This window comes from Nerophis lumbriciformis, linkage group LG11 (assembly GCF_033978685.3).
Source record: "Nerophis lumbriciformis linkage group LG11, RoL_Nlum_v2.1, whole genome shotgun sequence".
Lineage (NCBI taxonomy): Eukaryota > Metazoa > Chordata > Actinopteri > Syngnathiformes > Syngnathidae > Nerophis > Nerophis lumbriciformis.
Genome location: NC_084558.2, coordinates 20,164,020 through 20,180,070, shown reverse-complemented (window position 1 = coordinate 20,180,070; position 16,051 = coordinate 20,164,020). Strand labels below are relative to the sequence as shown.

Sequence of the window (16,051 nt, the reverse complement as noted above, 5' to 3'; positions counted from 1 at the left end):
GTCTGTTCTTTTTCTTTGTTTTCCACCCAGACATACAATACGTACACAGCTCACGAAAAAAAATATTTTTTGTTATTGTCATTGTAAGTGGTCCAAAACACTTATATTAGAAAATAATCTCATGGAAATGACAGCTGTCATTTGATTATAATAATAAAACATTTAATTTGTCATTTAGTCAGGTTTGGGACAGGTGTTCTCACATGTGCTCCACTTTTAGAGGGAACATTGTTTGAGGGTATCCATAATACGCCGATAGGGAGAAGTTTTTATTTACACGATGAGTCGGGTGTGTCTGGACCTCCGCGGAACCCCTGAGGCAGACTCACCGAACCCCTAGAGCAGTGTTTTTCAATCACTGTGCCGCGGCACACGAGTGTGCCGTGAGATATTGTTTGGTGTGCCGTGGGAGATTATGCAACTTCACCTAATTGGTCCAAAAAATATTTTTTGCAAATCAATAATTATAATCTGCAAGTAATGTGCCGTTACATAGTGTCTTTGATGTGTGGAGCTCGGCAGGGTAACCACGTAATACTCCATGTCAGTAGGTGGCAGGTAGTTAATTGCTTTGTAAAAGTCGGAATGTGTCGGGTGAGATGAGGAGAAGACAGTGTGCAGGTAGAAAGGTATGAACAAAAGGGAAAGGAAAAGGCAATGAAGCATAGGGAAGGCTATGCAAAATGAAAGTAAAACTGAACTGGCTACAAAGTAAAGAGAAACAGAATGCTGGACGACAGCAAAAACTTACAGCGTGTGGAGCAAAGACGGCGTCCACAAAGTACAGCCGTACATGACATGACAATCAACAATGTCCACACAAAGAAGGATAGCAACAACTGAAATAGTCTTGCTTGCTAACACAAAGCAGGTGCGGGGAATAGCGCTCAAAGGAAGACATGAAACTGCTACAGGAAAACATCAAAATAGGAGCGCAAGACAAGAACTAAAGCACTACACACAGGAAAACACCAACAAACTCAAAATAAGGCACAAGGCACTGGAGAAGTTTCATTATTTAATGTTTTCTGCTGGTGGTGTGCCTCCGGATTTTTTTATGAAAAAAAAAAGTGCCTTGTCTCAAAAAAGGTTGAAAAACACTGCCCTAAGGTTCGATCGAACCCAGGTTAAGAACCACTGCCCGAACCCTTATATGTTCCCCTAGTGTCCAAACAACTCTAAATATTTGTTACTTAGAATATGTTCTAAGTGTGACCATCATTTTTAACTACGTCCTGGCTAAAATAAAACTTACTCAAAATGGGTAAGGTAATACAAATAAATACAATAAACTGCATTAAACCCGCAGTATTAAATATTTTTGACCAATATGCTTTTATTTTTGTGTACAGACTTTCTGTTTCCGGTGGACCGTATTTAACTTGACGGACCTTAACGGCCCGCAGCATCCAGCATCCTCGGCTCTTGACAGGCCACGGAGCTGATTCCCAGCTCCTTCTAACCGTAAGTAAATAAAACAAACATATGCTAACGATGTTTGTTAACGTGTTATATAGCCAATGGTTGTGCGGTATTTATTAACCATGATGTGTTCGGTTTAGCACTTGACGTGAGGTTTGAATGGACGTGTTTCGTGGTGTTACACATCCCTTAGCTAGTACGTGTTGTCGCGAGTTCATTTCCACTCTAGTCTTTCCAACACAGTCACATTACGTCGACGTTTTATTCAATGTTTATGTCATACGCGTATGGTGGTGTTTGGGAGGAGGGTAAACAGCATGCCTGTTCAGGGCAGAGGATGCTGTCACAGAGAAGGAAGCCAGCAGCATCATGGCGTCCTTGAGCTGAAGGGCAGAGCTCAGCTTCAACCCACCAAGCTAACATGCTAACACATATTCATTATTTCTTATCTAATAATATGTAACATGCTACTAAGTCAGAAGATTTAATAGATGTGAAAGCACTGTTATTGTGTTATTGTTATTTTCCATTGGCTTAGTTTTGCTGATCTACTTCAAAAACATGTTTTTAAAAAAAAGAAAGAAAGAATGACAGTCTAATTTTGCTTGAACTTAAAGGAGAACTGCACTTATTAGAATGTTGCCTATCGATCACAATCCTTATGTAAGTTAAGAACATTTGTTTTTCTTTTTTTATGCATTCTAATCTGTAAGAATACGGCATGTATGAGGTGGCTAGGTATGCTGCTAATTGGAGTCCACTAGGGTTGTACGCAATGTCCCCTCTAATTTTTCATGTGTGTGTGAGCAAACGCAAAAACTCCCTGAGCATTCAGTGGAGCCCATGTGAGCAACATCAGACGTGCACACTGTGGCTACACCAGCAGCACACCTGTCCCAAACCTGACTAAATAACAAGTTAAATCTCCATCCATCCATCCATTTTCTACCGCTTGTCCGTTTCGGGGTCGCGGGGGGTGCTGGAGCCTATCTCAGCTGCATTCAGTTGGAAGGCGGGGTACACCCTGGACAAGTCCCCACCTCATCACAGGGCCAACACAGATAGACAGACAACATTCTCTTATTATTATAATCAAATGACAGCAGTCATTTCCATGAGGTTATTTTCTAATATAAGTGTTTAGGCCCACTTACAATGACAATAATAAAAAATATTGTTTTTCATGAACTGTGTACTTATATTGTTTGTCTGGGTGGAGGTCCTGCTTTGGAAAAAATGTGTACCCCTTTCAGACATTGCATTTAGTTCCCATTAAAACATTCACATGTTGCACAATGAGATGTAAGCAGGGGATCATGTGTACATTCCTGCAACTTCCTGTTTGTAAAAAATATATTTTTATTAGTATTTATTTAATATACTAACAGCATTTCATGATTAATATTTATAAATTAAGATTCTGTGTGGAGTTTGCATGTCCTCCCCGTGACTGCGTGGGTTCCCTCCGGGTACTCCGGCTTCCTCCCACTTCCAAAGACATGCACCTGGGGATAAGTTGATTGGCAACACTAAATTGGCCCTAGTGTGTGGATGTGAGTGTGAATGTTGTCTGTCTATCTGTGTTGGCCTTGCGATGAGGTGGCGACTTGTCCAGGGTGTACCCCGCCTTCCGCCCGATTGTAGCTGAGATAGGCTCCAGCGCCCCCCGCGACCCCAAAGGGAATAAGCGGTAGAAAATGGATGGATGGATGGATTCCTAATAAATGACACCAGGATAAGCACACATTTGATTGGTAAATCATAGTGTAACGACCTGGAATTACACTTTGTGTGTGGTGTTGGAGTGGTCCGACTTTTTTTGTGGCTTTAAACGCATCACTGGCTAAGTGCCATATGTGCATGTGTTGGCGCAAGTGAGAAAAAGCGAGCGGATGCTGTTGATATAACAAAGTTGGTTTTGGTCTGGTTTGTACTGCAGAAAATTACCAGTGGCGTGGGGACGGCGTGGTGAAGTTGGGAGAGTGGCCGTGCCAGCAATCTGAGGGTTACTGGTTCAATCCCCACCTTCTACCATCCTAGTCACGTCCGTTGTGTCCTTGAGCAAGACACTTCACCCTTGCTCCTGATGGGCCTGGTTAGCGCCGTGCATGGCAGCTCCCACCATCAATGTGTGAATGTGTGTGTGTGAATGGGTGAATGTGAAAATAGTTTCAAAGCGCTTTGAGTTCCTTAAAAAAGGTAGAAAAGCGCTGTACAAGTACAACCCATTTACCATTTTGCTAGATATCGTTTTTTTTACTAATGTTTTGGTGATGTGTTTATGCCCGACAATAAAGAGTTTTGCTCAGTAAAGTGATGGATGGAATTCATGTCCTCAAAGCGTCTCGACAGACGTTACAATATTTGAACAATGATGACGAAAACGGTTTTCTCTGTCGTGTCCGTGTCGTGTCGAAAATTGTTATGCGCTTATTTTTTTATTTGATTTTGTGCGTGGCATAGATTTGCCGTGCGCAGAGGACGCTTGAGCAGTGCGCAATTGCACAGGCGCGCACCTTAGAGGGAACATTGGTTGTACGGTATACCGGTATTAGTGTAGTACCGCGATACTAATTCATCATATTAGGTACTATACCGCCTCTGAAAAGTACTCAACTTAAACTCAACTTTAAAAACAGTTAAACCATTTAGTAACGAATAAACCACAACAAGTAAAATAATAATAGTAACAGTAAAAACAATAGACTAAAATAACAATAGCAATATAAAAAACAATAACATTCAGTTTTTCTGTTTTAAATGCTTTTCCATCTATCCATCCATCCATTTTCTACCGCTTGTCCCTTTCGGGGTCACGGGGTTGTTTTTAATTACATTTTTTACATTTTAAAATTATTTTACCACCATAGAGCGTGTGCTTTTTGTGTTAATTAAATTCAATAACATGTATTGGTACATTATATATGAGATAAATATTGTCCAGGAACATGCTACTATCATCCATCCATCTTCTACCGCTTGTCCCTTTCGGGGTCACGGGGTTGTTTTTAATTACATTTTTTACCTTTTAAAATTATTTTACCACCATAGAGCGTGTGCTTTTTGTGTTAATTAAATTCAATAACATGTATTGGTACATTATATATGAGATAAATATTGTCCAGGAACATGCTACTATCATCCATCCATCTTCTACCGCTTGTCCCGTTCGGAGTTGCGGGGGGTGCTGGAGCTTATCTTAGCTGCATTCGGGCGGAAGGCGGGGTACACTCTGGACAAGTCGCCACCGCATCGCAGGGCCAACACAGATAGACAGACAACATTCACACTCACGTTCACACACTAGGGCCAATTTAGTGTTGCCAATCAACCTATCCCCAGGTGCATGTCTTTGGAGGTGGGAGGAAGCCGGAGTACCTGGAGGGAACCCACGCAGTCACAGGGAGAACATTCAAACTCCACACAGAAAGATCCCGAGCGCAGAATCGAACCCAGGACCTTCGTATTGTGAGGCAGACGCACTAACCCCTCTACCACCGTGCTGCCCGCATACTATCATGAAATACTAAGTAAAAATAAAAGAAATACTAAAGGAATATGGGATGTACTAAACAGCATTATCAGAAATGGTTCAAGACAAAGCTACCGTCAGTATTTCATAGATAACGATATCAGAAAGGAAACTATGAACGACATAGTGAGTAGCTTTAACCAGTTCTTTGTGAGTTTTGGACCAAACCTGTCTGAAAAAAATACTGATCCCTTGTCATCACAGAATTTAGAAGACTGCCTGCTCAATTTATAGCAATTGCAAAAGTGGTGCAGACAGCCCTATTCAAATTAAAATTTTGCATTTGGGCTGTGCCCATGAAAACACTAATTTTCCTCCACATTCATGATATCATATCATCAACCTGTGCTGTTTTGTTATGTTGTGGAATATGCAACACACAAAAATGATACAAACCATCTTTTCTGAGCGATATACTGTGGATGTGCAATCTACAATACACAACCTAATTTTACCAACCAAAAGGGACAAGCGGTAGAAAATGGATGGATGGATGGATGGATGAATGTGCACTGTGGGAGGCGCTGGTATTGTACATCTGGATCATTTCAGATACACAATACCGGACAAGAAGACAATGCTTATTGCTAGAAGTTATTTTATATAGGAAATATATTAATGTGTCTGCTAAATGAAAAAACAAAACAAACGCTATTACAAAAAAGACAGGCTCAATATAGACCACAAAATAGTGACTGCACAACAGATTCATAAATCACATTGCGAGTGCTAAATGATTATATTTACATCTTCTCATCCCAGTATTGTGGGCGTTCTAATCAAAATATATTCTGCATAAACATGACGACAAAAATGCTTAATGATGCGTTCTCTATTTTGCTTATTTAAGAGACGTAATCCTCTGCGCACGAGCTTAGTAGATCAGCTTTTTGTGTGTTATCAAGTTTGCACATGTTTTAATACATGCAAACCTTCAATAAATCAGACCCTTTGCATCCTAACTGTGAAAGATCAAAAACACTACAATGATCACAGATATATTGTAACTTGAAACTTGACAGAGTTTTTTTTTTAAATAAATAAAAATGGGTACCTCTGGATACTTTAACTTTAAATTTATATTGACAAGAGGAAAAGCTTTTGGAAAGCTTTCCTAAATAAAGTTCCATCAGCTCTGTGTTTACGGACACAAAATGACGCATTTTTTAGAAAAGAAAATCAAACCTACTGTGTGACATGGAGGAGACTTGGTTATGTTTAGGGCTGCAACTAACGATTAATTTGATAATCGATTAATCTGTCGATTATTACTTCGATTAATCGATTAATAATCGGATAAAAGAGACAAACTGCATTTCTATCCTTTCCAGTATTTTATTGGAGAAAAAAACAGCATACTGGCACTATACTTATTTTGATTATTGTTTCTCAGCTGTTTGTACATGTTGCAGTTTATAAATAAAGGTTTATAAATAAATAAAAAAGTTAATTTAAAAAAAATTGCCTCTGCGCATGCGCATAGCATAGATCCAACAAATCGATGACTAAATTAATCGCCAACTATTTTTATAATCGATTTTAATCGATTAGTTGTTGCAGCCCTAGTTATGTTCTAAAGCTGCTTTGCTGCATCTGACCAGGATGTCTTTAATTTGGGTACAATAAAAAAAAAATCAAGGCATTTTGGAGTTAAATGTCAACACAACACGCTGCTCTGCTTGTCTCCTTGGAGTCGCACTAGCAGGACTAACAGCTAACCATCATGCAACATTTTTCCATCGAGTGCCAACATTTCTTGCCGGTGTTCTGGCGAGACGTGCTCCCCATTGGAATTTATGTGCACCATGCATCTGCAAATGCATCTCAATACAGGGAGTGCAAAAATGTAATGTACTGCATTGGCACAGCGTCGTTAGGCTGACGAGCGCTGGTTATGGCAGGAACTACGGGGTCGACTCTCGCGAAATCTGTCGTCTAGACGAATGGCGAATTCAGTGAGTGTGTCAAAGGTGGCAGTTTCTTCACAGGTAGCTAGTTCATTCTTGATGCTGCATAAAGCATACATCCACTCTCTGCAGAGAGGATACGTAAGTCTATGGAGTATGAAGCCACAGAGAGATTTCCTTGCTTAAAATCCAGCCTGCTTCTCTGCCTTTTAAGAGGTGATAAAACACCTTAGTTATTTTCTTAGTACCCCGTGGCGCAGTGGAAGAATGGCTGTGCGCGACCCGAGGGTCCCTGGTTCAATCCCCACCTAGCACCAACCTCGTCATGTCCGTTGTGTCCTGAGCAAGACACTTCACCCTTGCTCCTGATGGGTGCTGGTTAGCGCCTTGCATGGCAGCTCCCTCCATCAGTGTGTGAATGTGTGTGTGAATGGGTAAATGTGGAAGTAGTGTCAAAGCGCTTTGAGTACCTTGAAGGTAGAAAAGCGCTATACAAGTACAACCCATTTATCATTTATCATTTATTACCCCAGGAATCGGCTTTGTCAGATAAAAGCTACTTTAGCCTTTTCAGAGGAATAGGAACCAGGCTGCTGGTCAAAAACTAATGAGCACTGATGAAGAATCTCTTTGCAACAGCCTGACTCACAGGGGTGTATGGGGGGGTATTGGGCTTCCGAGGAGTGGGAGGAATAGCAGCTGGTGAAGTTCGGAAGGTCCCCGTCCTGGCGTGACCTCCTTCCGGGTAAGTCCCAAAGGTCGTCTGATCGACACGTTGGCTGAGGGTGCCAACATTGGCCGACAGCTTCTGGAAGGCGGCCGTCAAACAACGCTGCAGCTGGTCGCCATTATCGAGAGTCTGACCAAAGCCTTTGAGCGCAGTGTCAAGGTGTTTCTTTTCTGAGGTGTCCAAGTTGGCCAGTAGATTTGTCACAATTGGTTTAGCTGGAGTGGGACCCCAATGCAGAGCAAAAAATAAATAGGAATAATAACAAAAAAAACTATCAAAAAAGAGATAGGGACAAATAAGAAAGATTGTACACAAAAGGTGTGGAGCAGTAACAGTTAACACTACACGGCAATACAGGAAACGAGGAGCGTGAGTGGAGCCAAAGTAGACGACATGAGCATGAACCATCAGGAATCTACTGGCATCGAGAGTTTAAGTAGTCAGGAGGAAATGAGTAGCAGGTGTGCGCGCAAGTGACTCTGCATCATGATCCAGAAATCATGCACTGCAACTAAAAGAAGACAGGCAGCAACAGAGCTGCCAAATCATGACAATAACAATTTTATGGGCAAGTGATACTGTTTATAGTCGAAAGGGAAAGTGGGGAGGGGTTGCAAAATGTTATCTGCTTCCTACGGAGAAGCACAGGATTAAGTCAAGCAGGCGTGTCCAATTGATGACGCGCGGTCTACCGATGAAACGTGGCTGTTTTTTATGGCACCAAAATAAGCATTAAAAATTAGCTAAAGGCATCATATGATGGGAAAAAGCTGACACATCGATACTAATAATAGACTTAGAACTTAGACTTCCTTTTATTGTCATTCAAATTTTAACTTTACAGTACAGATAATGAACCAAAACTCACATATTTGTCTTTAAATATATGAATACATTTTTTTTTGCCTTTTTCAACTCTCCCCCCAACAGTGTTTTACCTAACATAAAGTAAAATCGTCATTTCAATATTGATAAAAAATAATCGTAATTTCTATTTTGCCCATTATTGTGCAGCCCTAGTTAAGAATACTGTAGTTTTTTCTCCTGGTAAGTTTATTTTATTTTTATTTTTTTTATTCTCTTGAACCCCAATTTAAAAGTAATGTTGGTATTTCATTTGTTAATTTTCAGCACAGAGGGCAGCACGGTGGAAGAGGGGTTAGTGCGTCTGCCTCACAATACGAAGGTCCTGAGTAGTCGTGAGTTCAATCCCGGCCTCGGGATCTTTCTGTGTGGAGTTTGCATGTTCTCCCCGTGACTGCGTGGGTTCCCTCCGGGTACTCCGGCTTCCTCCCACCTCCAAAGACATGCACCTGGGGATAGGTTGATTGGCAACACTAAATGTGTGAACGTGAGTGTGAATGTTGTCTGTCTATCTGTGTTGGCCCTGCGATGTATTGGGTGTACTCCGCCTTCCGCCCGAATGTAGCTGAGATAGGCTCCAGCACCCCCCGCGACCCCGAAGGGAATAAGCGGTAGAAAATGGATGGATGGAATTTTCAGCACATTCTTCTCTAGACCACTTTTACAAGTTTCCAATTATTTCAGTGATTCATGGGTCTTTTTCCTTTGTTGGCAAAGAGGGACCAACAGTCTTGACCATGTGCATATGTAACATCAAGTCATCTTCTTATACATATTTGTTTGTAATTTGTGCAGGAATTACTATAGTTGTGTTGGAGTGTGCTGGTGATCATGGGGGAACTATTCAGGAGTGAGGAGATGACCCTGGCTCAGCTGTTTCTCCAATCTGAGGCGGCCTACTGCTGTGTCAGTGAACTGGGAGAACTTGGCATGGTCCAATTTAGGGATGTGAGTCGGATCACTTGCATTAAAATTAACACTATACATTTTGTATCTTCATTAACTGTTTGTTCCTAACTTGATACCAATGAAAAAACACACAACAAATATGTATTATTTCTTTATTTTACAATTAATGTCATATACCTAACATTTCCATTTGCAGCTGAATCCAGATGTGAACGTGTTCCAGCGCAAGTTTGTGAATGAAGTGAGGAGATGTGAGGAGATGGACCGGAAACTAAGTAAGTAAATGGAGTCAGTCAGTCACAGCTAAATATATCATATGCCCAGCTTCAGTTTCTAATGCTCTATTTCTTCAGTTGAGTAAATACATCAGAAATGCAGCTTATATGTTTACCTTTTACATTTGCCATGAGTGAGGCTCTAATGTGAGTCTAAACATACTGACAACTGCTGCAATGTGTTCCTTCACTCTACTGAACAGGGTTTGTGGAGAAGGAGATCAAGAAAGCCAACATTCCAACTGTCGACACTGGGGAGAATCCTGAGGTGCCTTTTCCAAGGGATATGATCGATCTGGAGGTAATAATTTGTTTACAACTAGTTTAGAAGACAAACCAGGCAGGAAAACTCGGGGACTATCAATACGGAATATTATTTAATACAGCATACTTGCCAACCCTCCCGGATTTTCCGGGAGACTCCCGAAATTCAGAGCCTCTCCCGAAAACCTCCCGGGACAAATTTTCTCCCGAAAATCTCCCGAAATTCAGGCGGAGCTGGAGGCCACGCCCCCTCCAGCTCCATGCAGACCTGAGTGACGTGTCGACAGCGGCCAGCCTGTTTTCACGTCCGCTTTCCCACAGTATAAACAGCGTGCCTGCCCAATCATGTTATAACTGTAGAATGATCGAGGGCAAGTTCTTGGTTTCTTATGTGGGTTTATTGTTAGGCAGTTTCATTAACGTCCTCCCAGCGCGGTAACAACACACAACAACAGCAGTCACGTTTCCGTCTACCGTAAAGCAGTTCGTCTGCCGTAAACAGCAACGTTGTGACACTCTTAAACAGGACAATACTGCCATCTACTGTACATGCATATGTGACAATAACATCTAGGGCTTTTAGAGAGTGGAGTGCACAACTGCTATACTATATATATATACAGTATATATATATAATAAAATAAATATATATATATATATATATATATATATATATATATATATATATATATATATATATATATATATATATATATATATAGCTAGAATTCACTGAAAGTCAAGTATTTCATATATATATATATATATATATATATATATATATATATATATATGTATATATATATATATATATATATATATATATATATATATATATATATATATGAAATACTTGAGTATATATATATATATATATATATATATATATGAAATACTTGAGTATTTCTTATATATATATATATGTATATATATGAGATACTTGACTTGGTTGGGGGCGTGGCTAAGAGGGGAGGAGTATATTTACAGCTAAAATTCACCAAGTCAAGTATTTCATATATATATACAGTATATATATATACATATATATATATATATATATATATATATATATAATAAAATAAATATAATATATATATATATATATATAGCTAGAATTCACTGAAAGTGAAGTATTTTATATATATATATATATATATATATATATATATATATATATATATATATATATATATATATATATATATATATATAAATCTATCTATCTATCAAGAGGGACAGAGACAGCGCACAGTGCATGTGTATCACATGTTACCATGGCGAGAAAACATGAAGAGACTGCCAGTTATCTAGTCTCCACCAGTTGCAGAAAATGTGCCATCAGTACAACTGGACAGTGCTGTTTCAGTTTCATCATCAGGACCATCAGTGAGTCAGACACAAACTAGTCTAATCATTGAACCAGATTCAAGGGCTGCTGAGTTGCCATCATCAGAACCCAGATCACCCACAACAAAAACCCCACCAGTGATCCGCAGGTACCCAGAAAAGTTTCGAGTACCACCAAAAAAACTGAATCTCTGAAGACAGTATAAAAATCTGTGTTAAAGATGTACAAATACTGTTTGTATAATAAGCATGTTATTGTTTACAAATGAGGGTTAAGAGTTCAGTACTAAAAAAAAAGGAATGTGGCTTAAGTACAGTTTTTTAATTGAGCTGCTGCATTTTTTGGTTGGGTTGTTTATTTCTTTTGAGTAACTTCTACATTTATAAAAGGGGAGGAATGTATTGGAGTGATCTATGTTTGTCTGTTGCCATCTTCTGGTGAATGTTGGCTATAGCGTACTGGGGTTACTTTTTGGTTGGCCAACGATTTACGTGGTGTTGCGCACCTGACGTCAAGTGTGTGAGTCTGTTCTGAAGTCTACAGTAAAGAGACGTACAGTACTTCATCCCCTCGCCTGTTTATTGCCTCCAACTCAATATATTACAACAACATTGCTCCATGCAGACCCTCCAGGTCCGCATGGAGCTGGAGGGGGCGTGGCCTCCAGGTCCGCCTGAATTTCGGGAGATTTTCGGGAGAAAATTTGTCCCGGGAGGTTTTCGGGAGAGGCGCTGAATTTCGGGAGTCTCCCGGTAAATCCGGGAGGGTTGGCAAGTATGCAAGTATGTAATACAGTGATCTCTCAAAGGTCAAATACAAACCATTTAAGGATGGTGGTCAAATGTTTTTCATCCAAATTAATACAAACATAATTCATCTGTTCTACGACAACAACATTTTTGTTGTACACACAGTTTTTGTATAACTTGTCACTAGTGTAGACAAATACAAAAAGAAGTAAACCAATGCAAAACTCTAAAAAGGGACCAGTCAAGAGTACATTGAGTACCTTTGATTTAAAATGCAGTATAGCTTCTGTTGTATGCATGTACTGTATGTAGGATTGTATGTATACCAGTACTTATAAAGGACCGCGGTACTAATGAACTAAAAAGGTATTATATTGTCTTTGAAAAATACCGTTACTTTTTTTTCATCCGCATGCTGCATGTTGAGTGTGTCAACACATGCACAGAGCGCATACAAGCAGAAAGCATGGGGAGGCAGAATGACAAAAAAACGACAATTCTACTGGTAAATTAAGATGGTGCGTGAAGCGCAATATGGAGGTATTTGGGCTTCAAAACTAACGATTAAGCTGAAGCTTTACACAACTAATTGTTGTTTGAGTCCAATAAGAAAACCCCAGTGTGTTTAATGCCTTTTAATTTTAATTCCAATCTTATAAAATTGTTCTTCAAATGCGAAATGTAGGTTTAATGTAACATAAGATTTTCAGTTAAAATGAAGTCAATAATGACACTTTTTGTGGTGCCCTTTATTTTGAAAAGTATTGAAAAGTATAGATAATTCTAGTATTTTTTATTACAATGTGCAACCTCAGTGCAATTCGACTTTAAAGGCGCGATGGGGGGCGGTGGGCAGCTGTACTTGGCCAGAAGGAAGGGTACAGTACACCCTGGACAAGTCACAAAGCTGCCAAGCCTCACGCTTTGAGCGTGACAGTCACACAATTTAACCCATTAACACACCACACTTGACAGTTCTCACGCTTATATTTCCCTATTCTCAACTCTATATATTTTTTTATAATAATGAATTCCTCGCGACATGTCGTAGTTGAAGTAACTGATTGATTGACAGAAATAACCAGTCCAAGACCAATCCATAAGTTCTTGTGCCTAAATTTAGACAATCACGGAAGGCACTATGCAATGTAAACCAATCAGAGGCAACGTAAGGCAGGTCTTGGTGTGTCTAGCTCTCACACACACCTCAGCGCAGTGTTGTCAACTTGGCGACTTTTTTCGCTAAATCTAGTATCTTTCCTACTCCTCTTAGCGACTTTCATTCTCAAAAGTGACCTACGACAAATCTAGCGACTTTTGGAGACCTGATAGCGCGTATCACTCTAATGTCATCAACGTACAAGAGGCAGCTGAGCCTTACCTCACAGGGGCCCCCATCTACTGAATGTTTGCTCCAGCTTGTACTGAAAACAAATTTCCTTGTACTTTTAAGTGCAATTAAATTAAAGTTCCATTCCATTCCAGTCAGAGCAGAGAGGCGACACGCACACCCTCTGTGTAAAGCTGCTGCTGTTTCTGCCTTGGTTTACACAGTGAGATTAAATTAAGTGTGTCATCACTGTCACGCCTCAAATAAAAACAGACCAATTGTTCATGTTAATGAGCCAGTCAATAGATTTGGTTTGTTCCTGAATATCACATCCCTTCAGTCTTTTGAGCAAATTTTATATTAACATTTAACAATGTAGAATAAAGAAAAATATAACTTAACAGTTCTAATCATTATTCACATTTTTTAACTATTTTTTTATGTATACCAATACATTATTCCTCTCTCCTATAGTGTCTACTCTATGGTAATCAATTATGAAAATGAGGCAATATTGTCATCTACCAACTTCTACCAACTTTTATGACAGCCAATAGCTACTTTTCTTTTTTTACGAGTTGGCTACACTGGAAGATCAAGAGAGAGCTTAAGGGAAGAGATTAAGGACCGTGTGGACAGAGATTGAAAACACAGAGACAGAGGATGAGACAGAATAGCTAGCAGAGAAAACAGTGGAGATGATTTTCAATTCTAATGTTTGGTTAATTAAGGCTAGCATTAGGAGGCCACAGTGCAGGGAGAGCTGCTTGAGGTGAATCTATCAGTCTTAAGGTATAAATCGATGTTAAAAAAAAAAGGTCTTGTAATTTTCTGAAACTTGGCAGCCCTGAAGTCGCCACCACATCGCAGTTCAATATTAATAGTGTTTGCTAAATTACTATTACCTAATCTACAAAATAATAACATTTAAAGTTCACTTGTTAGCAATGGTTAGCTTAGCTTCTGAGTGGCTAGTAGCGAACAAATTAATACCGAATGTCAGACAGTACTCAAAGCTAGGGTATCAACATATAATCCTGTGGTCAAGAACTATGATCAAGATGATAAAAATAAATAATCCACCGATCCATCTGTCTTTCCCCCCAATTTACAACATACGAATGACACGTGCAAACAGTATTAAAGCATGCGAGCCCTTGTGGTCATGCTAGTATACTGGTATGACCTGATTAGTACACCCCCCCCCCCCCCCCAATCACTTTAAAAGGACAGTGATCTAAATTAACATGCAAAAAAAGAAGTAAGTATAAGAATAATGTTTGTGTTTTGCAGGCAACCTTTGAGAAGTTGGAGAATGAGCTGAAGGAGATCAACACCAACCAGGAAGCCCTGAAAAAGAATTTCTTGGAGTTAACAGAGCTTAAACACATCCTCCACCGAACACAGCAGTTCTTTGACGAGGTTTGTTCTCTTTTATAGCTCTCCATTTTTACTTAACTTCTAGATTGTACAAAATAATAAAGTCCAAGTTTTTTTGTCAGATGGAAGATCCCAACTTGTTGGAAGAGTCTTCAGCTCTAATGGAGGGCAACGAAGGGGGCCGAGGGGCTCCACTCAGATTGGGGTAAAACATGAGAGCTACAGACAGTATATTTACCAATTAAGGGCCTAGTCACACTAGGCTTGTCGTACGGTGTTTGGGCCAACCTCGCACCTAAAGTCCGGCCTGTTTGGCCAGTGTAAAGTTCTGATTTGTGGTTAAGTTTGGCACAATTATAAGAAGTAGGCCAGGGCACGGAATGATTGCATGCAGATCGCAGGCACAAGGTTGCCAGATGATCATATAATGGCACCTCACAAGTTTTTTATGCTAACCGACCCATATTTTTTAAAACACAGCACACTCACTCACCCTCAATTACATTCCTGTGTGTATTAAATATGTCATTAAATTCATGCGATCACTGTTCTTGCAAATAATTAATGACAGCTGCTGTCTAGCACAACAGAAAACATCAGAATGACGAAGACTTAAGACTGGAAATAGTCACTCAGTGAAATTGCCGTAGTATAACTTTGTATGAATGATAGTACAAGCAGGCCAGTTGGAGGTCGGCGAAGGACAGGGAATTGCATTAAAGTCCAACCCAGCATGAAAATCCTAACATAATGCATTGCGATATTAAAATACTTTATTAAATGCAAGCAATATCATCTTTCTATGAACATCCAATAGGCATTGAAATATGTAAAAATATGTAATAACGAGAACAACACAGACCTCCACTAGGCCTTACCTCCTAATTGTAAAACTGTCCCGAATCTAGTTGAATCCGGATCAGCTCCAAGATGTAATTAATAGTTCTTTGTTCTATTTCTGACATTTCCTGAAAGTTGAATCAAAATATCCCCATAACTTTTTGAGCTATCTATAGCGGAATGAAAGAAACGGAGTGAAGCCTCTTGCCGTTCATTCATTCTTTGTCTCTGTGAGTGGAAGCAGGGAAGCAAGCTTAGACATACAGAAATTGAAGCTCATAAAGTATTCGTAAGGTTATAAAAGTTAGAAGAAAGGTGTTGATGATGAAAATCCACCCATAACTTTTTGAGCTATTGTAGAGTGAAAGGACCGGCGTGAACATTCTTGATGTTCATATATTGTCTTTGTCTCTGCACAAACAAGCGTGAACGTAAGATGACGGATCAAAGCGAGAAGCAAGCATAAACACACAAATGTTGAAGCTAGTAACTACCGTACGT

The 16,051-nt window shown here is 39.7% G+C and overlaps 1 protein-coding gene across 4 annotated transcripts in view; it reads left to right on the top strand.

Annotated features, from left to right (window-relative positions):
• Positions 1-1,372: 1,372 nt before the first annotated feature.
• LOC133610641 (V-type proton ATPase 116 kDa subunit a 1-like) overlaps positions 1,373-16,051 on the top strand; it is a 71,507-nt gene continuing 56,828 nt past the window's right edge. For all 4 annotated transcript variants that reach the window (XM_072914090.1, XM_061967094.1, XM_072914089.1 and 1 more), the window contains exons 1-6: positions 1,373-1,464; positions 9,251-9,403; positions 9,561-9,639; positions 9,843-9,940; positions 14,624-14,752; positions 14,833-14,915. In XM_072914090.1, the coding sequence (XP_072770191.1) occupies positions 9,287-9,403; positions 9,561-9,639; positions 9,843-9,940; positions 14,624-14,752; positions 14,833-14,915 (506 nt within the window). In that variant the 5' untranslated portion in view covers positions 1,373-1,464; positions 9,251-9,286. The remainder of the gene's footprint in view (positions 1,465-9,250; positions 9,404-9,560; positions 9,640-9,842; positions 9,941-14,623; positions 14,753-14,832; positions 14,916-16,051) is intronic.